Consider the following 26,869-nt stretch of genomic DNA (forward strand, 5'->3'; position numbering starts at 1 on the left):
AGTGCAAAATCTGGTGCAGCTGTGCATGGTAGCCAATTTTCTTCTAATTTCAGCTTATTCAATTAAGTTTTGACAAATAAAGTTGATTGGTTTCTGAGTTGCACCAGATTTTGCACTCTCCAGTTTTAGTAAATCAAACCCACTGTGTGTTGATGCACATTTTGGTGCATTAATTAAAACAACCCTTTCAAGATGAGTAGGCTGAAATGCACAACACCTACAAAATTAGAGCAGGCTAGATTTTTTGACACAGTGCATTGTGGTGCATTACTGCGCACATACATTAGTGGGGTACCACTCAACACAGAACACCATTGCAGGTATAGTGTGTTTCAGCATTGCAGCAGCGTAAATGCACCAAACCCAACAATCGAGGTAAAAATGACAACCACACTATTAATGTAAGAGCTCTTTTGTGGTCCCAAAACATTGCACTGCATTTTGGGGTCAATTGATTTTTTTGCCTTGAAAACTGTGATGATAGTGAGGTTTGATAAATGCCAAACAGCATGGAGAAAATGGAGGAATTGTAGAAAACAATGTGTCACCCTCCTTTTTTGCTCAAAAGTAATGGCTAGGCCATGTAAGGTGACACATTTGACAAAAAACAATACAGCACAGTTAACAAAAACAGTACAAGTTGAAGGAAAGCAGAGATGTTTTGAACCTCCACTAGCCAGGATCTTTAAAAGACCTTTAAATGGTCTGTCATAAACGGTCTAGAAGAGCAGGTTGAGCAATACACATTTGTGATGCCGCGTACACACATTTAGAAATTCAGACAAGAAAAAAGTGGATTTTTTTGCAACGGAATTTTGCCTCAAACTTGTGTTGCATACACACAGTCACACAAAATTCCAACCGTCAAGAACGAGGTGACGTACAACACTACGACGAGCCGAGAAAAATTAAGTTCAATGCTTCTGAGCATGCGACTTAACTTCGAGCATGCGTTTTTTTTGCGTGTCGAAATTTGCATACAGACGATCGGAATTTCCGACAATAACTTTTCCTGTTGGAAAATTTGAGAACCAGCTCTCAAATTTTTCTTGGTGGAAATTCCGATCGTGTGTATGTGGCATTAGTCTGCTTTTATTTGAGCTAGAACTGAACTTGCACCTCAATCCAAAACTTTACTCATGTTCCCTAATTCTTTTGGTAATTGAGTTGCATTCATAAAAAATGGTTTCACTAATGTATAGGAAGTTACCAGTCACCAAACACACCTAAATAACAAGTAAGTTGCCTGATGATTCATACTCCAGTCGTGTCCAAGTTGCCTCCCAAAGTCGTGCTAGAAGTCGTGTTGCCCCTGTGTGAACCGACTCTTAAAGCGGAGGTTCACCCATAGAGAACACATTTTCCCCTTAGCTTCATGCTCGGTTTGTCTAGGGGAATCGGCTAGTTGTTTTAAAATATGACCTGTACTTACCGTTTACGAGATGCATCTTCTCCGCCGCTTCCGGGTATGGGCTGCGGGACTGGGCGTTCCTTCTTGATTGACAGTCTTCCGAGAGGCTTCTAAAGGTCGCATCCATCGCGTCACGATTTTCCGAAAGAAGCCGAACGTCGGTGCGCAGGCGCAGTATAGAGCCGCACCGACGTTCGGCTACGAGTGGCACGATGGATGCGACCGTCGGAAGCCTCTCGGAAAACTGTCAATCAAGAAGGAACGCCCGCTCCCGAAGACCCATACCCGGAAGCCGACGGAGAAGATGCATCTCGAAAACGATAAGTACGGCTCATATTTTAAAACAAATAGCCGATTCCCCTAGACAAAACGAGCATGAAGCTAAGGGGAAAAGAGAAAAAAAAAACTAATTGGGTGAACTCCCGCTTTAAGCGTTTAACATTTTTTAGGAATTTTAGTTTCATTGTTTTGCAATATTTTTCTGTAAATATTTTCTGTACTGTCTTCCTTTAAAACAATATTTAAACATCATTAACCACTTAGCGCAAATCGCCATCATTGCACATTGGTACTTTGACGCTAAATACAGTTATTGTGGCAGTGACATTTTGCCACTCTAATTTTGTGTCTGAAGATGGCACCATCCATTGTTCACCATAGTACCCCGCTCATGAAAGGTTTGATTACTGTAGGGACAGAACTGGAATACATGATCTAACGTGTCGTTCAGCTCACTTCCCGTGACTCCAGGCCATCATGAACACACACTTTTTCTATGTGTACTTTTTTATGCGTCGGACCCCTAAAAACATGAGTGGTATATTGTATCCTATTGTACATCTGTTAATTTTTACAATATATCACTTTTTTAGTATGCAGTATGTAATGAGTTTTCAAATGGAATATAACTCCTGTTATCAAGGACTGTTTTTTTTTTTTTGCTTGTCAATTACAATTCAGATTTATGGGCATTTCGTATTTTATGCATAGCGTGCACCTGCAGTTTGCACTATTGTTTATATTTCATAGAGAAAATTGTATGGAACTGTAAAAGCATCCGTATTTTTCCACAAGCTGCATGATAATTACATAATGGTTTGGAATACAATCCGTTATGTTTACCAGGTGAAAAAAGTAGTACCCTATAATTGTGGAGCAATGCTGCACAATTACCAATGGATATTTGTAAAGACTAAATGAAAGTCTGTGCACATAACGGAAGGGGCTTATTGAAATGCCGGAACAGTAACTACTCTATGTGCGCAGTCTGTTACTTGATGGGTTAAGTAAATCTCCCATGATTATTGCTCAGGCTGCATGTCGAGAATCACGTTACTAGTCCCCAGCTTCAAAAATCATAAAATGGTGAAGGTCAGAAGCGCTGTCGATATATATTGTTGCTCCTCAGAGGAGAAATGAAGCATACAAAAATGTATGCATCACATTTCATTTTATTATATAACAAGAAAATTATATCAAATGTGGCATGTTTATGCAATTTTAAGGACCACTACCTCCCCTTTTCCCAAGAAAAACAAATTAGGTGCATTATGTGAATGAGCTACTTTTAACATTCACAGCTGAAAGGTTCATGTATTTGTGCAGGAACCAAGATAATTGACATCTCTTTAACATGTCTTTGTAGCCTCTTGCTTTGCAGAAGCTGCCATGGGAGGTACTGTATGGGAATCCACATAATGACAGCTGTTTCATCCATGGAATGACTGGAAGTCAGCTGTGTGCTTAAAAAAATTTTAATTTAACGTTTACAGATGTATCCACAAGTGGGCCCCTTTTAACTTAACCAGCTTCTAAGAATTATATTCTTAAAGGGTAACTCCACTTTCGTGGGGGGGGGAATGGCAAATAAAGAAAAAAAAATTATATAGCTCCTATAATTGCAACACTAATCGTATTGTATTGAATTACCTTTCCTTTTTCAATCTGCAGCTATTGTAATTTTCTGAGAAAGCATTGCAATATGGCTTTGCTCTGTACACAAAGTGTGTACTGACCACTCCCCAGAAACATAATTTCCTGCTTGTGTGATTGGCTCACCAATTTTCCCAGAAGTCTGCCTAAGATATAAGTCAGATTTCATGCATCCCCTGCAACAAAAATGTCCTTTTTGAAGAAATACTTTTAATAGGAGAACATCTAAAGGAATGCAGACCCAGCAGATTTCCTCATTAGTGCCCTGCAGGTGCACACCTGACAGTTAATTTTGAAGCCACTCCCTCAGTACAGAGGCACAGACAAACACACAGTGATTACTTCAGAATAACAAAAGGTAGGAATCTGCAACAACGTTTGTTATAATCCTTGCAATGTACATAGATCAACCAGAGTGGAGTTACTCCCTTACTTTAACTACCTCAATACCAGCATGTTATACCCTTTAATTTCCTGGCCATGTTTTTAGTTTTCAATGCCATATCGGTTGGACTGATAATTACTCATGTCATGCAATACTGTATGCAAAATGTAACAGTTTGTGAAACAGATTTATTTTGATTGCATTTAATAACCATTGGGCTTTTTTTTTTTACTATATCAAATAATAAATATAAAAAAAGTTTGCCTTACTTTCTGTCAATAAACATACTGTATTACATAAAATGGCAGGAGAGCATAAACACACCAAAATTATCCCTTTTTGAAAAGTGGACAAGGTGATCCTTTTGCTTGCCGCAATTTTTGTAAATAAAGAAAAATGCTGGTATTGAGGTGGATACAGTGTGCTCAGCCTTTTAAAGATGTCTACTGAAGCCAAGTCTTTTTGTGTCATTAGTGGAAGAAAGTTTCCCCAGGGGATGAAATTGTGTTTCACTTTACTTGCATTTTAAAACACCCCCAAAAAATCTCACAATCCTCTCCCTCTCCCCATCATTGACATTCAGTGGCAATGTAACCCCCCTCCCCTTCAAAACAAGTTTTGAAACATTGGTGGTTAGCGGATTTTTAACACACCCCTCCTCCTTTAAATCAATACCAAATTCATTGGTGGTCAATGGCATTTTTATACCTTGCACTCCCCGACATTGACAGTCAGTGGCTGTGTAACCTCTCCTTCAAAGCAGTGACACAACATTGGTGGTCAGTGACATTTTAACCCCACCCCTCTCCCATCATTGGTGGCCATTGGTACTTTAAATCCCTACCAAAACAATCTAAAATAGTGGTGGTTAGTGGCCCTTTAATCTTCCCTCACCACTACCATAAATTTCAGGATTAATTAATTACATTTTCCTCCTTCCCAGTCCCCCAATGTGGGAGAAAAAGTTGGGCTCTCCAATACAAACACTACTACATTTGTGAGCGCTGTGATTGGCCATCACTTTGATCACAAATTACAGAAACACTCACATTTTTTTATATATATTTTTTTAAACCGAGAAGAGTTTATTAAAACAAAAAAAGGTAAAGGCATGTGCAAAAGCATGTACAACATAGAATTAGATATTTCCAGTGCAGTCTATAATCAGGTACAGTATTTAAAACCTACCCTATAATAGCTTTTGATCCAAACAATACCCAGCTACATTCCCAAACCCAACAGTTACAGTTGCAATAAAAAGTATGTGAACCCTTTTGGAATGATATGGATTTCTGCACAAATTGGTAATTGGTAATTCTTGACCATTCCTCTTTAAAGAACTGTTTCAGTTCAGCAATATTCTTGGGATGTCTGGTGTGAATCGCTTTCTTGAGGTCATGCCACAGCATCTCAAGCGGGTTGAGGTCAGGACTCTGACTGGGCCACTCCAGAAGGCGTATTTTCTTCTGTTTAAGCCATTCTGTTGTTGATTTACTTCTAGGCTTTGGGTCGTTGTCCTGTTGCAACACCCATCTTCTGTTGAGCTTCAGCTGGTGGACAGATGGCCTTAAGTTCTCCTGCAAAATGTCTTGATAAACTTGGGAATTAATTATTCCTTCGATGATAGCAATCCGTCCAGGCCCTGACGCAGCAAAGCAGCCCCAAACCACGATGCCCCCACCACCATACTTCACAGTTGGGGTTAGGTTTTGATGTTGGTGTGCTGTGCCTCTTTTTCTCCACACATAGTGTTGTGTGTTTCTTCAAAAACAACTCAACTTTGGTTTCATCTGTCCACAGAATATTTTGCTAGTACTGCTGTGGAACATCCAAGTGCTCTTGTGCAAGCTGTAAATGTGCAGCAATGTTTTTTTTTTGGACAACAGTGGCTTCCTCTGTGGTATCCTCCCATGAAATCCATTCTTGTTTACTGTTTTACATATCGTAGATTCGCTAACAGGGATTTTAGCATATGCCAGAGACTTTTGTAAGTCTTTAGCTGACACTCTAGGATTCTTCTTCACCTCATTGAGCAGTCTGCGCTGTGCTCTTGCAGTCATCTTTACAGGACAGCCACTCCTAGGGAGAGTAGCAGCAGTGCTGAACTTTCTCCATTTATAGACAATTTGTCTTACCGTGGACTGATGAACATCAAGGCGTTTAGAGATACTTTTATAACCCTTTCCAGCTTTATGCAAGTCAACAATTCTTAATCGTAGGTCTTCTGAGAGCTCTTTTGTGCGAGGCATCATTCACATCAGGCAATGCTTCTTGTGAAAAGCAAACCCAGAACTGGTGTTTGTTTTTTATAGGGCAGGGCAGCTGTAATCCCATCTCATTGATTGGACTCCAGTTGGCTGACACCTCACTCCAATTAGCTCTTGGAGATGTCATTAGTCTAGGGGTTCACATACCTTTTCCACCTGCACTGCGAATGTTTACATGGTGTGTTCAATAAAAACATGATAACATTTAATTATTTGTGTTATTAGTTTAAGCAGACTGTGATTGTCTATTGTTGTGACTTAGATGAAGATCAGATCACATTTTATGACCAATTTGTGCAGAAATCCATATCATTCCAAAAGGGTTCACAAACTTTTTATTGCAACTGTATATGTCAAACTATATATAACAGTAAAATGAAGAACATGGCTACAAACAGGGGGTTAGAGTCTACTTGTCATCAAATCCTTACGGACCAAGACCCAGAGTGTCTTACGGACCAAGGCCTGGAGGCTAGATATTCTCAAACTTGACGGAGCAGCCCCTATTATAATAAATAAATTTTTCCAAATGTTGAATGTCCTCTCCAGTGCTTAATTGTGGACAAATAATTAGACTTCCAAAAAGTGAGGATTAACCTGCACACCTGAAACAGTGCTCTTCCTCCTTGGATAATTTCTGCAATTGCAGGCTGTCCAGATGCCTGAAAAACAGCGTTAAGGATATGGATAACGTCTGTCCAATATATATGTAGTTTTGGGCATCACCACAATAAATGAATTAAGTAACCATGGTCTTTAGGACATTTTAAATCAAATGAATAATATGTATTATGGAATTCACACAAAAGCACTAAAAATGCATAGGTGTGAATCAGGTCTTACTGTTGAGTCTTTAGGTCTTTAGGACAGAAAGTGTTGAAGATCTGCCCAGTGGTGTCACTGGAAAAACAAAAAGCCTTGCATACTCTGTTACTTTTTTGCTGTATCCTTTGTAGAAAAATGTTTTTATATATATATATATATATATATATATATATATATATATATATATATATATATATATATATATATATATATATATATATATATATATTTGAATGTTTTTATTAAAAAGATCTGGTATCAGCAGAAATAACATTTGATCAAAGTCAATTCTCAGGCTGTCGTCATAGTAAGTTAAGGTAAATAACATATGAATAGAGAAAACATGCAAAATCCAACATCAGAAAAAAGGACATACATTAGTCATAAAATGATAATCAATGATATTTAAAAGTTAGTTGTACTATCCATCCTTGTCAAAAAAAACAAACAAAAGGACGTAAACCTGATCTACAAAAGAACAGGGAGTAAATATTTCCTATCGGTAACCAGGAATGCAGCTATATATAATAGAAGACAGGAGCAAAGACATGGTATGGGGGAATAAGGGGGGACGTGTAGGAAGAAAATCATGGGTAAGAAAAAAAGCGGGGAGACCCCAACACTAATCTCCAAGACTAGCATTGAACATACAACTGTATAAGGCCCTAAAGACAACTAAATATATATTAAATGTAGATAACAGATGAAAGGGAAAAAGTTAAAGTAAAGGAAGCTCATTGGTGACCCAAGATATAAGAAATCCACAGGTCCCATATTTTACTTACTTTAGAACAACTCTGAAAAAAATTATATGAGTGGGTTTGTCGTTGACCTTAATCCAGTTGAGTTTGTTCTTGATGTAATCAGGAGGAATAGCCGACTGCTTCCAATGCCTAGCAATTGTGATCATTGCCGCTAACATTATATAAGAGATCAGCTTCACTGACTTCCTGGGCACTTCATCGGGTAGTTTGTGAAATAGGGCTGCCTCTGGGGATCTGCGGATGTGCACTCCTGTCACCGAATTTTATAAGGTTAAATATCTAGATCCAGAAACTAGTCATTAGGGGGCATTGCCACCAGATATGATGCATCGCCCCCAACGTCGAAAAACAATTTGGTGTTGTGGAAGGATGCATTTTGGCTATCCGGGTTGGAACCAGGTACCAGCGCAGGAGCGTTTTATAATTAGCTTCCATTAGAGTTGTATTGAAACTTTAGATACGTTTTAGTCAATGTCATGCCACTCAGATCAAATGTAAGGTTGAGGTCCTTTTCCCATTGGTTCATATAGGAAAGTTTTGAGTTAGACTCAGTGAAAGAGGTGTAGATATACATCCCCTCAGAAGACTGGCAAGATAATTTGAATGTCGTAAGTGCAAGGAGCCCTACTAGTTGTGTTTAGATCTGGTAAATTATTTTATTTGATTGCATCAGAATATTTCACTAGAAGGCATTTGCATCGTATCCTTAAGTGTTGTAAGGAGTATACTCCGTCTCTATTAAGATAATTGCCAATCCTTAATAGCCCCTTATTAAGCCACCACTGAAATGATCTTGGTACCAGCCCAGGTGGAAATTCTGAGTTGCAAAAGATGGGAGCTAATGGTGTGTGTGGGGACGATTAAGATTTGCGATGATGTGCTCTGTCCCAGACTGCTAATGAATGTCATAGAGAAGGACATAGTATAGGAGGGCGCAAACGGCTAGGGAGTCACATTAATGATCTTATGGCAAAGGAATGACAAGAAAGGGCTTCAATGGAAACCCAAAGGGGTGTAGGGCCTTTAGCAGTAGTGTAGGCTAATTGGGCAATTTGAGCTGTTTGAAAATGAGCATGTAGATTAAGAAGACCAAGCCCACCCCCTGTTTTCAGAGAATATAATATCTGTTTCTGCATTCGAGACCTTCTTATACCCCATATGAAACAAAGGACTTGTAAGTGATGTAATTCTCCCCTCGGGACCGAGTCAGCAGAGTTCTAAAATAATGTATCCTAGGTAAAAATGTAATTTTGACAGAGCTGATTCTGCCAAACCACGATGGGGAATGATTCCCCCAGCGACAAAGGTCCTCCCTACTTGTTTGAAACAATGGGGGGTAGTTTGGCTTATAAAGAATCTCAATAGAAGATGTTATTGAACCCCCAAGTATTGAAGGGAGTGTTGTGCCCATAGTAGAAAAATGTTTTGCCTGAAGTTCCACTAAGTACAGAACCATGAAAAGATAATATAAATGCGATTGCTGCATGCAGGCTGACAGTACATATTAGTCATCTTCCAAATGTTTCCACTCCCCATACTTTTAAATATATTGTCAGTACACAGTGTGTACCCAGCTCTCTTCCATCTAGTGACCAGCAGGGTCCTTCCTCTTTTCTCTGGCCTTACTAGTCCGCTGTGCGGCATAGAATGGTTCTCATGTTTTGAGTGCTGTTCTATGGAGCATTCCACTGCTTGCATGATCATGCAACCCTAATGCCGCGTACACACGGTCCAAGTTTCCAACAACAAATGTTTGATGGGAGCTTGTTGTCGGAAATTCTGACCGTGTATATCCCCATCGGACATTTGCTGTCGGAATTTCCCACAACAAAAATTTGAGAGCTGGTTCTCAAATTTTCCGACAACAAAATCCGTTCTTGCAGATTCTGATCGTGTGTGGACAATTCCGATGCACAAAATTCCACGCATGCTCTGAATGAAGTACGAGACAGAAGCGCTCGGTCTGGTAAAACTAGTGTTCGTAATGGAGACTGAAAAGTACAAGGCTAAAAAGCGTGAATCATTTCTCACCAATCACGACTGGTTTTGAACCTCCCTTTATTAGTTCCGTCATACGTTTTGTACGTCACCGCGTTCTTGGCGTTCAGAATTTCCGACAACATTTGTGCGACCGTGTGTATTCAAGAAAAGTTTGAGCCAACATCTGTCGGAAAAAAATCCACGGTTTTGTTGTTGGAATTTCTGATCGTCTGTACGTGGCATTAGCATTGTGTCCATTATAGCCTTGGTTCCCAAGAGTTGAGTGGTTCTTGAATTTATATTTTTGTGACTGTACAGAGTGTCAATGCACAAGGACAATTTATTTTCAAAAGTATGAAAGCTGAAACTTGGACTAAAAAATATTTTTTTTTCATATCTGTGCAGTAATACTGTTTTTTCCTTATGCAGAGTGGCTGGTCTTGCATCCGCACGCATGTAGTTAGCTATGTACAGCACAGTTAGGTCCCATTCACACCAGAGTGTCACAGATGCATTTTCAGATGTTTAGAAGCAATAGACTTTGCCTTACTAAAGACAAATAGGCTGTTTACTTTGCAAGGGAGTATTCTCTTAGCATAGTGATTGTGGTGAAAATTAAATGCATGAAACAATTGTACACCCCCCCGCAGCCCTCACACAGGTGTACGCATGTGAACAAGGCCTAATAGTCATGATACCTCCCCTTTTCGTTTTCCCACTGTGCTTGCAAGCACTGAGCATTATCTATTTTTACATGAGCTTTGGTTAAACAATTCAAAGTTATACTCAGAAATATCTAAAGTATGTAAGCCTTGTGAACATATATACAATATGTACGGTATGTACACCTTCTTAGCAGAATGTAGTTACTAAAGGATTTAAATCGCGGATTCATTTTCTGCCTGCTCATTGCCATGCTGATACCGCTGGAATCAGGATATGCCAAGAGTTAAGGTAAATTGCTAAAATATTAAACATGTTCTATCAAATTGATGTGCTTTGGAGTCATATAATGATAATGGATGTTGGCAAGTGTGCTTTTAAATGATGTCAGAGCTGTATTCATAATAAATGGATTCCTGTTCTGTTTATCATTAACAAGTCCCATCACTACATGAATAATTATAATACAAAGATTTTTCTTCAGCCTCCTGCCTGACCTATTTAAAAGAAAAGCTCAACCATTGAAAATCCACTGACAATTTAAAGATACCGTTGGACATGAGATTATCAATGCTCATATATTTTTTTCTTGTGGCCATATTGTGTTTTTTTTTTTTTTTCTCAACCAGGCAGTACTGGGCATTAGCCAGGGTTGAGTTGTCTATTTCCCCCCTTCCTTCTCCAATAAGACAAACCTTTCCTTGGCTGGGCAGAAAAGCTAGTAACTACTCCCTGTTGTGTTTGGCGGACACTACCTCCCACTGAATGCAGCCCATTAAATACCCCTCAACCACAGCCAGTGCAGGGGTTAAAGCAGGCAGTGAGGAGGGGGCATATTGCATTCTCACTGCCTGTCAGACACCTCTGAAAAGCAAACCTATTTTCTGAGTGGCAGTCCTTACCACACATGTTATTAAGCCCTCAGAACAGCAGAGGAAGGGACATCTGCAATAGTCAAAGGATATGTAAAAGGGGAGAACTAATGCGCAAAACCAAAAACTAACCAAAGGCACTAAAAACTCTAAATTGAGTGATAAGATGATAAAATACTAATAAAAAGCAGCAGCCACTACCAAAAGGTGCTCACACACCGAGATACAATGTAAAATATGGGGGTGTAATGGCGCTTACTAATAAAATAAACAATAAAATATAATCCAATAAACAATTGATGTTTGGTGGGATATAAGGAATTAGGAGTGGAACACGTTTAATCGGATACATTGGTCTTACTTCACACATTGCTGTGCGTTTATGTGGATTATATTTTATTGTTTATTTTATTAGTAAGCGCCATTACACCCCCATATTTTACAATAGTCAAAGGAATGTTCAGTATGCCTGCACTACCCAATCATGGCTGTGCAGGCTGGTTTACCCGAGGCTCAGGCAGCCAGGATCTAGAGCCATGGCTATGAATAATGTATTTTTCTGGACCGAAATGCATTAGAGTTGGTCGCGCTATGGAACATTTTACTCCTTGTTTTCAAAAGATTTTTCTACTTTCTCCTACTTGCCGACATTCGTTCAGAAGCTGGGATCTAGAGCTGCTGTGCACATTCTATATTTGATTCTAATTTTCCACTTGTACATGTCGACACAGAAACCCATTTTTAGTGGCAGTGTGCACGTCACGGGTGTGGGGTGGGTCAAGAGGCGGAGGCAGATACAGCTTCTTCAGTCCTATTCATGTAGCCTGCTATGCTGTGCACCAAGAAAGGCTCTTGGAGAGGATCACAGGGCAGCCTGAAGTGATAGCTGCAGCCAGCCATTTGTAATTTCACAGAAAGGTTCTCCCATCCACTGACTTTAAGGCCACTTTCACACTGTGGCGCTTCTAAACTGCCAGTATAAACACTGAGCGCTTTTCAGGCGCTTTTGAAGAGCTTTCCATTCATTTCAATGGAGAGGGGAGTTTTTCACAGCTTTGCCCAGCACACTGCCCCAGTGTGAAAGCATTTATTGATTTTAATGTAAATTTTTAGGCGATGTGTTTAGCAAGAAAGCGCCTGAAAAGCGCCTCAGTGTGAAAGTGGTCTTACAGACAACCTGGAGGAGAAATCAGTTTACCAACTGTCTTTGAAATTATGGGGAGTTGGCAACCCAATTCTCCCCCATCCTTTCACATCAGAATCCTCTGATTGTGTTAAAATAAACTCATGCACTGCTATACTAAACCTAAGACCCCTTTCACACCGAAGCACTTTTCAGGTGCTTTCATGCTATAAAAAATCGCCTAAAAAGCTCACTAAAACCTATTTTCATTAAAATCAATTACATTGGGGCATTGGGCTGGAAGGGCGTTGAAAACAAGCGCCCTTTCATTGAAATGAATGAAAAGCTCTTCAAAAGCGCCTCAAAAGCTCTTCAAAAGCGCTCAGTGTTTAACTGGCAGTTTAGAAGTTCCTCAGTGTGAAAGGGGCCTAAGGCCCGGTTTACACTGGTGCAATGCAAGAACCCTGCAAAACCACTGTGACTCGCACCGCATCACACCCGACTCGCACGGCAGTTCACACTACCATATGCAAACTGCTGGGGAGTGTAATACAATGTTAACGACACCCCCAGTTCAGCTTGCATATCGCACTGTGAACTGACAGTTCGGACATGAATCGGATCCTGTGCGTGTTTGGACCGAATGCGGTGCGATATCAGCCATACTATCTGTATGGCTGAAATCGCATCGCACAGACATCGCATTTGATGTGAACAGCAGTGCGCTGCGAATCAAATGCAATGTCTGGCATTGCAGCAGTGTGAACCGGCCCTAAAAGTGCTAAAATAAAATTAGACTGTGTGGATAGTGTATATCAACCTGTATGGAACTGCTGCAACCACCTGTCACTGTACTTGCACACAGTAGTTTATAAAAATATTAGCACACGACGAGTTGTTCCTTATTATGCTAAATTCACCAGTTCTTAAAGTTAGATATTAGCAGGGATCTAGGGATAAGTTCTAACTTGCTAAGGCTACTTTCACACTGGGGCATTGCGCCGTCGGCGGTACAGCACCGCTTTACCGTTGTTTTTGCGGAGCTATCCGGCCGCTAGCGGGACGCTTTTAATCCCCGCTATCGGCCAAAAAAGGCGGTTCGGCAGTGCTGCCCATTGAAATCAAAGATGCAGCTAGCAGGACTTTTTTGAGCGTTCTGCCAGCACACCGCTCCAGTGTGAAAGCCCTCTGGCTTTCACACTGGTGTGAAAAGAGAGGCTCTTTCAGGGCGCTTTGCAGGTATCTGAACTAAAACATTAGCTCATTTGCGACTTCAAATGTTATTTATGCAATTCCTCCTCCAATAATCAGCAGCCACTTCATGTACAGGGTCCCTTTTTAAGAGACCAATTTTTGCTGACTTCATTCAGCTTGTATCTTAGGAGCTCTCATATCGCACTACATAGTACCAGTTTAAAAACGTTTATTTTGTATTCGAAGTGCACATTGCAACATATATTAATAATACAATGAGCAGTGCGTCCCAATACAAAAATTCAGTTTCTCCTTACACTTCCGGCTTCAACCGGAAGTGCTGTCACTGGCTGTGTCTGCGTCACTGGTCACGTGACTTCCTTTGGGTCCCTGAGGAACTCACGTGACCAGTGACTTCTTATTTTTTGGGTAATAAGGAACAGCGCATTACTTACTTATATTGATAGAATCCTCAGATTACCTACACCCCCATAATTTCTTATCAGAGTCTTTCGTTTCCCTGCCCCTCCCTATCATTTAATATCGGAGTCATCCCCCCATTAAAATAATATCAGAGTCCTCAGTTACCCCTTCAAATTAGAATCCTCATTTCCCCCCTTCCCGGTTCACCAGTTTCTATCTTCCATTTCACATCAGAGTCTTCATTCCCCCACCCCCATCCTTTCACATCAGTCTTCAGTTCTGATGCACCCCCCCATCCTTTCACATCATAGTCCTTAGCCCCCCCTTCCACATCAGAGTCCTCCACCCTACTTTCACATCAGTGTCCTCAGGGCCCCCCTCCCCTTTTACATCAGAGTACTCTGCTCCCCTTCACAAATTCTTTCACCCCAGAGTTTTCATTACTTCCCTTCCATCCTTTTATGTTGTTTAACAGAGTCTCCAGCCCCCCCCCCCCTTCATCCTTTTACATTAGAGTCCTCAGTTGTCATTGCCCCCCCCTCCCATCTTCACATCAGAATCCTAAGCCCCCCCCCCTTTCTCTAGAAAGTCCTATCTTCCGATCTGCACCATAGCATGGCTATGGCAGTGGGCAAGAGGTGTAGCATATCTAGAAGGTGGACTTCCATCTCCTTATGAATGCTGCCATGGATTAGCGGCATGCTTCCCTGCATGTCTGCACTATGGAAACATATGACGCTTCGCAAAAATATTGTATGCAGCACCGACTACCCAAAATGGCACACCTTGGCCGCAGGACCCTGGCTGAGAAAACGTCAAAAAGGTCCTATAGCTCCACTTGCTGACTAAAATTGTGAATACAACATTTTCATATGCAATTCTTTTATATTTAAGTACTTGCATACAGGTTTAGAAATGGTATTCTTTAGTCATGACCATAGTGCATAAAAACAAAAACGTACAAACCCCCAGATTCTGCCTTTGACTCTTGAGTATAGATAGTACATAAACTACATACATTTATTGAATCCATAACATTTTTAGGGGGCAGTTAGACAGTAGTTACTAGTGTACCGCACATCAACATGATGCGCTGAGCCAAGTTCTGCACATGCCCAGTGAGGTGCTGATTTGTGCTCGCATGCACAGTACGGCCGGCCCTTCATTTGCATGGGGTCACGGCTCATTACAATGAAGCACGCCCACTTCCTTCCCACTTGCAATAACCCCGCCTTACGCCTCGCTGTGGATATGGCACTTACGACAAAAAATGAAGGCGCCGTAACTTAAATGACATACGATTTGAGTAACTTAATTTGCGCTGCTGTTTGTGAATCTGGCCCTAAGTTTACTAGAATACATTAAGCTTGTGTATTATAGGGTTTTTTTATTTAAAAAGTGTAATTTTGCCCGGAAATCCACTTTAATCGACTAAAATATGACTAAATCAAAATTTGATTAACAGTGCTGGCAGGATCACTGGGTGAAAATTTAAGGTAAAGAAAAGCCCACAAAAAAACGATGTTGTCAGCATTTATAAGGACAAAGTAAACTGCACAATATAAAAAAATTATTTTTGGGTTTACTGTAGATACATTTTAATTAATAATTTTTCAGAGAAAGATGGTGCTCTGGTAGGAAGACACATGATAAAAAAGGCTAGCCTTTTCCACAGAGATGAGATGCACTGGATGGAAAAGCTCCATGTACAGACCCTGTAACTGAAAGTAATTACATTGTAAGGTTACTTTTCTGAAGAAAACCTACCACTTGTGTATAGCTAATGCTTTACTGGCTCAAGCATGGTTTTCAGGTGCACTATAATCCATCTTCTATTAGCAGAAGTTACGTTACTGGTTTCATTTGTAGGGCACTCAATTTGATGGAGGCTTTCAGCATGCTGGCCTATTAAAACTCATTAGATAGAAATTGTGGCATGTTCATCTGCTCCATAATATCTGGGGTCACGGACATAAAAGTGCTGTTGATCTCTTATCTAAACTTATTAAATTGTTATTTGTCTCTTGAAACATAAAATTGAAAGGATGTTATCAACAATTGACGAAACCACAGCGGAAAATCCTATTTTTTTTTTTTATTTCATGTATTCTGCCAATAGGAAGAAAAAAAAAGCAATAAATTGCTTGGTAACGTTAGATTTAGGGTAACTGTTACTTTTATTTTCCTAGCAGTCTGTGGTTTGTAATTTTTATTTCAGAACACGTTTTATTGAAATTTTCACACATCAAGTTGATATATGTGACAAATCTAAAACAGGCTGTACATTGGGCTTTTAAAAACCAAATTGAGTGCCGTATTTGCCGGTGTATAAGGCGACCGGGCGTATAAGACGACCCCCTAATTTTAAAAATAATTTAAGATTTTTTGCCTGTACTCACAGTATAAGACGACCCCCCCCCCCCCCTTCCGATGCTTCCGACGCTTCATATTTCTTTCTTCTAGAGCCATATTCTTCTTCATTCTTGCCAGAGCTGGAGCCAAATTCTTCTTTCTTCGTGCTTAAGACCCGGACCATTATGCTGGTTAAGGACCTTGCCCCTTTTTGCGATTCGGCACTGCGTCGCTTTTACTGACAATTGCGCGGTCGTGCGACGTGGCTCCCAAATAAAATTGGCGTCCTTTTTTTCCCACAAATAGAGCTTTCTTTTGATGGTATTTGATCACCTCTGCGGTTTTTATTTTTTGCGCTATAAACAAAAATAGAGCGACAATTTTGAAAAAAAATGCTATATTTTTTACTTTTTGCTATAATAAATATCCCCCAAAAATATATAAAAAACTTATTTTTTTTCCTCTGTTTAGGCCGATACGTATTCTTCTACCTATTTTTGGTTAAAAAAATCGCAAAAGGCATTTATCGATTGGTTTGCGCAAAATTTAGAGTGTTTACAAAATAGGGGATAGTTTTATGGCATTTTTATTATTTATTTTTTTTACTACTAATGGCGGCGATCAGCAAATTTTTTTGTGACTGTGACATTATGGCGGACACATCGGACAATTTTGACACATTTTTGGGACCATTGTCCTTTTCACAGCAAAAAGTGCTATAAAAATGCACTGTTTACTGTGAAAATGACATTTGCAGTTTAGGAATTAACCACTAGGGGGCACTGTGGGGGTTAAGTGTGACCTTATGTGTTTCTAACTGTAGGGGGGCGGGGCTGGACGTGTGACGTCAGTGATCGTCTTTCCCTATATCAAGGAACAGACGATCACTGACACTGCCACAATGAAGAACGGGGAAGGTGTGTTTACACACACCTCTTCCTGTTCTTCAGCTCTGGTGACCGATCGCGGGACATCGGCAGCAATCGGGTCCGCGGGCGCGGTCACAAAGCTTCGGACTAGGTAGCCAGCAAATACAGTACTATAAAAGCACCATTCTACCCTAGTGTTTCCTCCTTTAATCAAATGATTTTGTATTGCAAAGGTTCAACTTTTTACAAATGAACATGTAGAAAAAACAAGGAGATGCTACCAAGATGGGGGCCATCTAGTAGGTCGGGATACATTTTGGTGCTTCTTCTTGTGGGTAATAATCCCAACTACATTCTGCCAAATTACTTGGTGAAATCCTGTTGCTTTTCCGTTTTTTTTTTCCTAATTGGTAGTAGAATTATTCAGATAACAGTGGGAGGGGAAGGAGAGATCTATTTGTTGGCCACAACTGCTGTCTTCTCTTTAATGAGTAATCCCATCACTGAAACTTGTGGCCAAAAGTTTTAAGAATGACACAAATATTTAAAGGAGTTGTAAAGGAAAACATTTTTTTGCCTAAAATTAATGTCTGCAAGGTAGACAGACAGAATAGTGTAATGATTCTGTTAAAAACGAGTAAATACCTATTAAATTTTTTCATCTATATCGCGCCGACCACACCGCACACAGGTAAAAAGAAAGAAAAAATGTTTTAAGCGGGTGGGCCGTGCTGCTGCCGCCTGCGAACACACAAACCTCTTGGTCTTTCCTCCACCGGTGCAGCAGTATTGAGAGGCGTAGGGGGATCTCTCATCTTCCTTCTCATCACTAATGCAGGAAAAAAACATCTATGGCGGGAATCCGGCAAACGGCTGTGATTGCGGGAGAATGCGTGACAGTTGGGAGGTATGTGATCTATCAGATGATTCCAACACACACGTGAGTACCGGCAACCACTGGCACTGTCTCATATTATGAATATTACCACAGTCAGCTACCCCAGACTCAGATACCCTTTAATAGCCTGTCTGACTGTCATCTGCAAGGTCTGGGGCCCAGACCTTGCAGATGACACTCAGACAGACTATTAAAGGGGGGCATGTGAGGAGTGGACTTAAAATACCGGCAACCACTGTTCCTTATAAAATATTATGAATATTACCACAGCACAGTCTGAGTCAGCTACCCAGACCTTGCAGACAGGCTATTAAAGGAGGACTTAAAATACCAACCACGGTCCCTTACTGAGACATGTTCAGAGGTTGTAAATCTGTAAAATATTTTTTTGGGAGAATCGTGATCTTCATTTTATGCAAAAGAATCGTGATTCTCATTTTTCCCAGAATCGTGCAATTACTTTACCCCAGTCTTCATCCGTCCCTGTACCCTTTGCAGAATATCACTCTGTCCCTGATGATTTTTTTGGAGAGAAAGGGGCTTATTTGCTACCCTTCCTGACACCAGGCCATCCTCCAAAAGTCTTCTCGCTGTGCATGCATTTGTACTCGCACCTGCCTGCTGCCATTCCTGAGCAAGCTCTGCACTGGTGGTGCCCTGATCCTGCAGCTGAATCAACTGTAAGCGATGGTCCTGGCACTTGCTGGACTTTCTTGGGTGCCTTGAAGCCGCCTTCACAACAATTGAACCTCTCTCCTTAAAGTTATTTATGATCTGATAAATGGTTGATTTTAGGGCTGCACCTAACGATTATTTTCATAATCGATTAGTTGGCCGATTATTGTTTCGATTAATCGGATAATAGCCATAAAAGAAAAAAAATTGATTTTTTTGGGCCAATTTGTTATTGGGCAGATTACAAAACACAAATTGCCGCAAAAACGCATTACATGCTTTTCTGCAGCTTCTCCATTGAAGTATATTGAACCAAAAAAACAAAATAGCACCGTTTTGCATTAAAAAGTCCTTGCCCTTTCCAAATACGCAGCAGCTGAAAAAAAATCATGGATGTGAACGTGTCCCATAGGAAAATATGTAAATGATCTGTAGTGTGTTTCTGCAAAAAGCACCAAAAAACAGAGATGTGACCCAACCTGAGATGTTTAGTAACATAATGGGGTTAAAAAAACTAAAATAAGCAAATAATCGCTACTGTAAGGGGTTCGTTTTTTTACTGTGGGACAGTGAAAGTAATATTTACAGTAGCGATTTGCTTTTTTGAACTATAAAGGGCCAATTTTAGTTTTTTTTAACCCCATTATGTTACTGGCCAATTAATCGATTATGAAAATTGTAATCGATTAATTTCATAATCGATTAGTTGTCGAATTAATCGATTGGTTGTTTCGGCTCTAGTTGATTTAGGTTCAATAAGATTTTTATTAAGAGTTTTTTTGACAGAAGTGAAAGAATAGAAAACATAAACCGGGCACCCAACAATGGGCAGGCCGGTTGTCAAAATATTAAGCAGAAACAGTCCACATCATAAAATTCAGTACAAACAAACTTCGCAATGTAACAAGAACAGTTATACAAGAGTCCCTGCTATTCATTGTTCAATCACTAACATGCACCTCTTCCGACCTGGGCACCCCCTTGGGAGCCTGCTGCGCCCGAGGCCAGGAAGAAGCGAAGAGAGAGGCTAGTAAGTGCAGGGGTGCTACTCAGAGCTAGAAAACAGTAAGTTTATACCTCTAATACAACTTCAGGTAGGCCAAAGGATTCGGATCCTACCAAAAGAAGGCATAGGGTGGCCATGGCTAAACCAACCCATTCAGTGGAAGACGAAATAGGGGATAGACCAGGTAGAAGAGGTATAGGACAGGTGGAAAGACAGGCAGAGGAGAAGAAAATAAGAAGGGGAAGGGGCAGGGAGGGAGAGGGGGGGTGTGCCCGGCTCCTAGCGCCCCGTATCAAATTCTTGTGTTCAGGGCCCCTTAGGGCGACGCGGCTCTAGTTGATTTAGGTGCAATCTTAGTAGCAGCAATATCCTTGCCTGTGAATCCCTGATTTCAAGCACCACCTTCCTTGTAAAGCTTCCAGTCTATTGTTCTAACTCAGTCAGCATTAGGCACTGTTTCCACTATTGCAACCCTAAAGTTGCAAGATTTTACCGCAATTTTTTGCCACTTTTTTTTTTTTTTTTTAAAAGACAAGAAAATCCTTACCTCAATTTTAGATGTCAGTGGGAATAAAATACGACTATTGTTTGTGTTGGTAATAAAATAAGCTCAGGGGTAGATCCACAAAGAAATTACGCCGGCGTATCTACTGATACGCCAGCGTAATTTCAAAATTCTAGCGTTGTATCTTTGTTTTGAATCCTCAAAACAAGATACGACGGCATCTCGGCTAGATCCGACAGGCGTACGTCTTCGTACGCTGTCGGATCTAAGATGCAATTTTTCGGCGTCCGCTCGGTGGCGTTCCCGTCATAATCCGCGTCGAGTATGCAAATTAGCTATTTCCGACGATCCACGAACGTACGACCGGCCGTCGCATTTTTTTACGTCATTTGGAGCAATGCACCCTGGGAGTTTTTACGGATGGCGCATGTGCAGTTCGTTTGGCGTGGGGACGCGCTTCATTTAAATGAAACACGCCCCCTACCCGCCGAATTTGAATTCCGCGCCCTTAGAGATACGCTACGCCGCCGTAACTTATGGCGCGGATTCGTTGAGGATTCAAACCAACTAAAAGTAAGTTGCAGCGGCGTAGCGTATCTTAGATACGCTGCGCCCAGCGCAGATGTATGTGGATCTGCCCCTTAGTCTTTGGTGTCAGTGGGAGTAATCTAAGTCCTAATGATGTCGCTAGGAGAAAGAAAAATGTGTCTCATTGTTTGTGTCGGGTACATAAAATAAGCCTCAATGATGGTATACCAAGCAATTCTACACTGACCACCATTTAATGAAGGCCTTTTATGCTGCACTAATATTATAACACCCAATCTGGCCTACAATATTAAAATAATATGAGTGGGCAAAAAAGATTGTGTACATGGCTTTCTTAATTCAGCTGGAATATAAGCATTGCTAAACAAAATATTAAAAAATATCAGTCGTGTAGTAAGCGCATTTACTTTGGAGGTGGCAGTGAATGGGAAGAAGAAAGAGCTTCCAAATTCACCAATGTGATTTATTGAAAAAAAATTATGGGTGGATCACAAGAAAAACAGGCATTTACTAACCGAGTAATTTTGCCTTATTTTAATGGACTATCTGAAAATACAAACAGCAGTATCGCCTCCTGAAAGACTGACAGGGACTGCTTAGTTGCACTCTAAAAAGTGAGATAATGGGCAGATGTAAACCTAGCATTCTAGAAATACTTAGTTCACTCAATGTAGATATATCTTTTTTTTGTCACGATGGCAATAACTGTGAGTTCTGTTGAGGAAGGTAGGAAAAAAAACACAATTTTTAGTGGAGATAAAACAACACTTCATGGGCTATAATACCAATTCAAGAGAAATGAAAGATTTTTATGGCTAAATAATCATTATTATTTAGCACAAAAAAAATATTTAATTTCTCTTGAACTGCTATTATAGCCCATGAAGTGTTTTTTTCCACTAAAAATTAAAAAAAAATTCTGCCTTCCTCAACAGATCTCAGATGTGAATCTGTGTGATAAAGGTGAAACTGATATTACATTCAAAATACAACGAAAATTTGCATGCAAGGAAATTTTTGTTCATCTGTAAAAAAAGAAAAAAATAACTTTTAGAGAATTATAAAAAGTAATTTTTGATAGTAAAAAATTAGAACATAACTCACAAGACGGAAAATACCACATACACTATGCTGTTGCGAACAAATCTTTGTGCATTTTATTGTAGTATGCTATGCTGCTCTATTTTTACTTTCTGGATATCAGGAGAGATCTCTATTCTCTGCTTCAAATTATTCAAAGGAGCATCCTTGTTCTTTAAAAGAGAAGTATGGCTTTATGAAAAAAAAAACATTTATACTCACCTAGGTGGATGCAGTAGGTGACAAATGACTCTTCACTGCTAAAAAACACCTCCATGGCCGTTATTAATACCGGGGTCATATAAGAGTAGAATCTGCAAAGAACCTAGATTTTTTTTTAAAGTTTCAGTTCTTTTGGTCTTTCGCTTGATGTTTGGTATCCCACAGTGCAGCGAAGCTCATATCCGCACAAGTGGTGTTTTTTTAGCTATATGTCATAATGATTAAATAACTTTTTGATGTAGATGATAACATTGATGCCCTGAACACGTAACTTACATTTTAATTTCAATATAGTATTCTTCCTATGCTTTGCTTTCTCAGTTTAACATAAAAATGACCTACTCTTTATATTTCTATGTAGAGGAATGCACAGTGTTTGAAAAAGAAAAGCTAAAATAAATAGACATATAGTACACTTCCCAACCAAGCAAAAATACTTAAATTCCTGAAGAGCTTGGGCCAGATCCACAGCCGCCGAGCGCAACTTAACTTTTCAGAGTTAAGTTACACTGCCGCAAATCTCCCAAGTTAGGTGCCGATCCACAAAGCACTTACCTGGAAATTTGCGGCGGTGTAACTTAACTCCGTCCGACGCAAGGCGTTCCTAATACAAATGGGTGATTCCCATTTAAATTAGGCGCGCTCCCGCGCCGGACGTACTGCACATGCTCCGTCGGGTAACTTACCCGACGTGCATTGCGCTAACTGACGTCGCTCCGACGTCATTTGCTTAGACGTTAACGTAAATGGCGCCATTCACGAACGTCTTACGCAAACGACGTAGAGTTGAAAATTTCGACGCGGAAACGACGGCCATACTTAATAGGGCTTAGTCAAATAGGACTCAGCCCTATTTTTACGTGGCGTAACTCGACGTAAACGACGTAGATTTAGCGCGGCGGGCCCGTCGGAACGTTCGTGGATCGCCGTAAGTGTTCATTTGCATATTCTAGGCCGGCCGCAATGGCCTCGCCACCTAGCGGCCGGCCTAGAATTGCATCCTTAAGATCCGACAGTGTAATTCAATTACACATGTCGGATCTTCTGCCTATCTATGAGAAACTGATTCTGTGGATCAGTTCCATAGATAGAAACAGGGATACGCCGGCGTATCAGTAGATACGCCGGCGTATCCCTTTTGTGGATTACCCCCCATGTTTCTCCAATCTCTCCAACTGACTTTAAATTACAGTACACAGAAAAGGTGATTGCATATACAGTATATGCAGATTAGCGCACACACATAAACACACACCTAGGGGTTTCCTTGACATGCTTTTCAAATCTTTCGCTCTAGACCTCCTTTACTAATATCTCAGAATGCTTGTTGTTGTTATTAATATTATTATATTTAATTTCGTGCTCCTATAATTGTGCGTGCCATATTTTTTCTTGCAGTGGAAACCATATATTTCAAGGCTTGGCTGCTGGAATCGCAGTAAATGAAAACGGAAGAGGTCAAATTACAGGTATCGTTCCATATTCACAAATTTATTAATAATTGTCCCTGATCATTATTTAAGCAGTTTTCTTATATTTTTGTATTACTTGTAGAAGTGTATCTATATAAGAATTTTGGAGATGCTACATTGTGACTGGCTGAAGTAGATCCATTCTTGGTGGAGTAATCTCAGCATAATAAACATCTATAATATCTTTTTGTGTTCAGTTATCTTAATATAATTTTGTTGCAATGTATTTCTGGTGTGGTCTATTGTAAGGTTCTGCAGAATGTTATTGCTATACAAATATATAATACAAAATTCTCCTGCGCTCTGGTGTTTTTGCTAAAGGTTAGTGTAGTCCAATCCTAGGGCAAGGTCTAGAGTCTTGCAGCTCAGCTCAGAACTATGGGCGTTCATGTGGCTACAAAAAAAAAAAGAACAAAAAAGGGGAGGGCGCACCGACCTAGTGCATTACCACATAAAACGATTTTATTGACTAAAATAAAAGCAATAGTCTTGCTCACAAAGAGAGCTTGAATAAATGCTTATCTAACAATCAGACTGGTCTCTTGTCTCCTGTCAGCATGACCTGATGTTGCCGAGGATCGGATGGTACCCCAACGGTGGAATTGGCTGACGCGTTTCTGGGGCACACCCCTTTCTTCAGAGCCTAGATGGTCCGTTATAGCCTTCTCCTATGTGCCCTCAAATATATAAGTGTTCACATGTGTAGAGGGTTCCAAAATCAAGTGACCATCAATTAGCCAATCCTGCCCCTTAATCTTAGCCACTCCCACCCGAGGGGATGGAATTCCTAGGTGACCACCTCTATAGGAGGTGGCCAGTTGGCGAACCCTCTTGCCCAAATAGGGGGGGGGGGGGTTGTGTTGGGCATGGTAAATAGAAAATAGACGATCCCTTAACACAGGAGGGTGCTATTAATGAGATAGAAACTTCATGGAGAGAGACCACATTGCAAGAAGCACCAACAGATCTTGCAAATAACACTAGTAGTAGAGTTGGAAAATCAAAGGATGAGAATTATATTTTCAGGGAAAGAGCTGAGGGATAACGGAAACCCGCAGCGCAGAGAAATCTAGTAGTCAGACCCATCTCCCCCCAAATACTCAGAGATTAAGAAACCTACGAGCAGAGGGCAGAGGAGAGGGAAGAAATCCAAGAATGTAACAGAAGAGGTAGGAGGCCACTCTACCATCAAAATATTCAACCTTTCAGAATGTGCCTCCTCAGAAAAAGAACTCGAACTGCTCAGTAGGGGCGTCACTTATGCCCCGGAAAGCCCCCCCAATCTTTTTGAACTGTTCATTGACTTAAATAAGTTTGTGCGCAATCTTACGGTAAAGCATCATTTTAGGCTCAAAGAAATCAATTGTGCAGCCAGGGAGGATCTAGAGACAACGACCTTAATAACTGAGGAGGAGCCTTTGGACAAAGATATGTTGGATATTCTGGAGGAACTATATGGAATCTGTCCACACGACAACTATTAGTCGTGTGGACTTTTATGGAAAAATGGCAAGAAGAAAGCCATTGTTGAAAGAAAGCCATAAGAAGTCCCATTTTGAGTTTGCGAGAAGCCATGTGGGGACATGGCAAACATGTGAAAGAAGGTGCTCTGGTTACATGAGACCAAAATTTTACTTTTTGGCCTAAAAGCAAAGCTCTGTGTGGCGGAAAACTAACACTGCCCATCACCCTGAACACACCATCCCCACTGTGAAGCATGTTGGTGGCAGCATTATGTTCTGGAGATGCTTTTCTTCAGCAGGGACAGGGAAGCTGGTCAGTGTTGATGAGAAGATGAATGGAGCCCAAATACAGGGCAATTTTAGAAGAATACCTGTTATGCCATGTACATGGTTGGAATTTCTGACAACAAATGTTCGATGGGAGCTTTTTGTTTGGAAATTCCGACCGTGTGCAGGCTCCATCGGACATTTGCTGATGGAATTTCTGACAACAAAAATTTGAGAGCTGGTTCTCAAATTTTCCAACAACAAAACTTGTGTACACAATTCCGATGTACAAAATTCCACGCATGCTCAGAATCAAGCAGAAGAGCCGCTGGCTATTAAACTTAATTTTTCCCAGCTCGTCATACATGTTGTACGTCACTGCGTTCTTGACATTCGCAATTTCTGACAACATTTATGTGACCGTGTGTGTGCAAGACAAGCTTTGAGCCAACATCCGTCGGGAAAAAAAATCCACGGTTTTGTTGTCGAAATGTCCGATCATCTGTACGCGCATTCGAGTTTAGATTGGGGCGGAGGTTCGCCTTTCATCAGGACAACGACTCTAAGCATACAGCCAGAGTTACAATGAAATGGTTTAGATCAAAGCATATTTATATGTTAGAATGGCCCAGTCAATGCCCAGACCTAAATCCAATTGAAAATCTGTGGCAAGACTTGAAAATTGCTGTTCAGACGCTCTCCATCCAATCTGACAGAGCTCAAGCTATTTTGCAAAGAAGAATTTGCAAACATTTCATTCTCTAGATGTGCAAATCTGGTAGAGACATCCTCAAAAGACTTCTCATTGTCCTTCCACTTCACAACTATGTGCCACTTTGTGTTGGTATATCACATAAAATCCCAATAAAACACATTTACCTTTTTGGTTGTAACATGACAAAATGTGGGCAGGTATGTGGGCAGACTGCTTCATGTAATTCTATTACCATAATGATGCTTGTGGTATGGTAGGGTGCTCTTAAATCAGGCATAGAATTAGGGAAAATCCATTTTGCACATCATACTTCAGGTCTATGAAATAAAGCAGTGCCACAGCTATGAGCAGCACCGTATAATCCAATTCAAACAGATGCCAGCACACCACCAGTAAAGATGCATGAAATATTCTTAAACAGCATGAATGAAGAACATCAATGTTTCAAAGTCTGTCTTATTAAAAAAGGGTTCCTACACAAAATCATAAACATCCGTGTTGTGCATTTATACTGCCCAAGTAAAACTTCATCCACTTGCATCTTTTTTTTATTTTTTTAATAACTTACAAAAAAAAACACAGAACAATTGAGTGATAGCCTGACACAAGGCCTCACTTCACACACAAACTCCAAAAACGTCTCAAACACTTGCATCTTTAATATGTGTTGGCATTTGTTTGGATTACATGAGGCATTGGGTGTTCTGTGAAGTCCTTCAACTGACGGTCATAGACTGAACCCTGTTATGATGTCACAAGGACTGATAACTGCAAATATAATGAAAACGGTATACGCTAAACTAAAATGTATTTCGATATGTTATTCTGGGTCAGAAAATGCGATGTGGGAATGACTATATTCTATGCTCCGGCTTTAAACAAGTGCCTTAGCTTTAAACTAATGGTACTTTGTACATCAATCCCCAATAAATCACTTATTTTATAAAGATTAGGCAT

At 40.4% G+C, this 26,869-nt stretch overlaps 1 protein-coding gene across 1 annotated transcript in view; it reads left to right on the top strand.

Annotated features, from left to right (window-relative positions):
- FBXO10 (F-box protein 10) overlaps positions 1-26,869 on the top strand; it is a 151,131-nt gene that overhangs the window by 59,450 nt on the left and 64,812 nt on the right. The window contains exon 7 of the mRNA XM_040361489.1: positions 23,394-23,464. Within this exon, the coding sequence (XP_040217423.1) occupies positions 23,394-23,464 (71 nt within the window). The remainder of the gene's footprint in view (positions 1-23,393; positions 23,465-26,869) is intronic.

Source organism: Rana temporaria, chromosome 1, assembly GCF_905171775.1.
Source record: "Rana temporaria chromosome 1, aRanTem1.1, whole genome shotgun sequence".
Lineage (NCBI taxonomy): Eukaryota > Metazoa > Chordata > Amphibia > Anura > Ranidae > Rana > Rana temporaria.